The sequence below is a fragment of the Numida meleagris genome, chromosome 26 (assembly GCF_002078875.1).
Source record: "Numida meleagris isolate 19003 breed g44 Domestic line chromosome 26, NumMel1.0, whole genome shotgun sequence".
Taxonomy (NCBI): Eukaryota; Metazoa; Chordata; class Aves; order Galliformes; family Numididae; genus Numida; species Numida meleagris.
In genome coordinates, this window is record NC_034434.1 from 3,260,412 (window position 1) to 3,262,306 (window position 1,895).

The window sequence follows — 1,895 nt, forward strand, 5'->3', positions numbered from 1 at the left end:
CCCTGTTCTTCCCAGGGGCAGATCTCTGCTTTGCTCCCCCCTGCCCCCCCCTGTTCCTCCCAGGGGCAGATCTCTGCCTTGCTGACCCTTGACCCCCCCTGTCCCTCCCAGGGGCAGATCTCCGCACTCTGGGATTTCCTTAGCTCAGCATTCCCCCTCTCGGGGCTCTCTGCAGAGATCAGGGTGTCCCCATGCCCCCCCAGACCCCCACCCCTCTCTTCCCGCTGCACTCTGTGCTCCTCAGTGCTCCTCCATCCACGTTTGCCATCCCCTTCAGGAACCCCACACGCATCCTGCCTCGCTCCTCCCTCCCCCTCATCCCCCCTCTCTGTGTCCCATGGGCAGACCCCTGCCCCGCTGCCCCCCACCCCTGGAACTGCATGGCGGGGGCCATCCACATCCTCACCCCCGCTGCCCTCCGGGGGGCAGATCTCCCTTTGACCCCCAGCCCCCACCCGGCCCCACTCTGCGCTCCTGCTCCTGGGGAACAGCCCCTCGGTCCCCCCCCCGCAGGCAGCGGGCTGGCTGCCACTCTTCCCCAGCGCCTTCATAGGGCTGCCCCCCACCGGTGGGACCCCCCCGGCCCCGTCCTGCTGTGACACGGACCCCACCGGGGCACTCGGTGCTTCCCAGGGACAGACCTCAGCCCTCAGCCCCGTGCCCCCCCCGCTCTGTGCCACACATGGGGACTCTGTGCCATAGGGATGCGCGGCCACCGAGGGTGACACCGGGCCCTCACCAGCGTCCGTGCCCCCCCCGGCAGCGCTGTCCCTCTGTCCCTCTGCTGTCCCCTCGCCGTCCCCCAGCACTGGGATCTCCGACGTGGAGCCGGTGGTGATGCACTGAGAGGGGTCCACGTCCCCATCCCGCGGGTTGGGGTCCACGCTGCCCCCCGTTGGAGGCGGCAGGGGGGTCCCTGCCAGGCCGGGCTGCTCCCCCCCGTTGCCCCCCTCCCGCTCGAGGCCCCGTTTCCGAGCGCTGCCCTCCCTGCTCCCTTTCAGGCTGCGTTTCGCTCTGGAGCGGTTGATGGCTCTGATGGCGAACCCCAAGCTCCTGAAGGCTCTCTGCGGGGGGGGCTTGAGGCTCGGGGGGGTCCTTGCCGTATCCCCGGGGGGGGCGGAGGGCGGAGGTTCGCCGCCGTTCTGCTTCTTCCTCAGCATCTCCTCCTGGAGCAGCTCCCAGGGGCACACCTCGGCGGGGGTGGGGGGCCCGGAGCGCAGCCCCGAGGGGGGGGACGCGCGCTCCGCTGCCGGCCCCGAGCCGTCCCCGCGGCGCTGCGGGAGGCTCTGGTAGCGCACGGGGGGCGGCGGGGGGGTCCTCTTCACCACCACCCGCACCCGCCCCGCGGGGTGGGGGCCGTCCACGCTGACGCTTTTGACGGGTGCGTAAGTGACGCGCTTCGTCCCCTTGCTGTCAGCCGGGGGGGACGCGTCGCGCCGGGGACCCCCGTCCGGCAGCGGGGGGGCGGCAGCGGGGCTGGGGGACACCCCCCCCGGCTCGGGGGGGGCCCAGGACGGGGCGACCGCGCCCGCACCGGCGCTCAGCGACTTCTGCAGAAGCACCGCGCGGAGCAGGGGGGGCTGCGCGGACCCCCCCAGCTGCTGGGCGCTGGCGGACCTGGGCAGCAGCGGGGCGGCACACAGCGATTCGCTGTCGGACGGCTCCGCGCACCCCTCCGCCGCCGGGTCCTGTGCGGGATGCTCGGAGCTGCGGGATCGGCGCGGGCCGCCCCCGTCCCGCCCCCCCCCGCCGGTTCCGTCGTGCGGCCGTTTGGCCGAAGAGCGGCGGCTGCCGGAGGTGCGGGCCGGGGGCGGCGCGGGGAGGTGCGGGTTGCGGGCCGCCATCCGCCGCGACCGCAGCAGCTCCAGCTGCGCGTACAACTGCTTCAGCTCCTC

At 73.8% G+C, this 1,895-nt stretch overlaps 1 protein-coding gene across 1 annotated transcript in view; it reads right to left on the reverse strand.

The window, feature by feature from the left end:
- The window catches only part of GPR179 (G protein-coupled receptor 179), a 10,017-nt gene that overhangs the window by 3,253 nt on the left and 4,869 nt on the right, over positions 1-1,895 (reverse strand). The window contains exon 10 of the mRNA XM_021377623.1: positions 20-1,892. Within this exon, the coding sequence (XP_021233298.1) occupies positions 20-1,892 (1,873 nt within the window). The remainder of the gene's footprint in view (positions 1-19; positions 1,893-1,895) is intronic.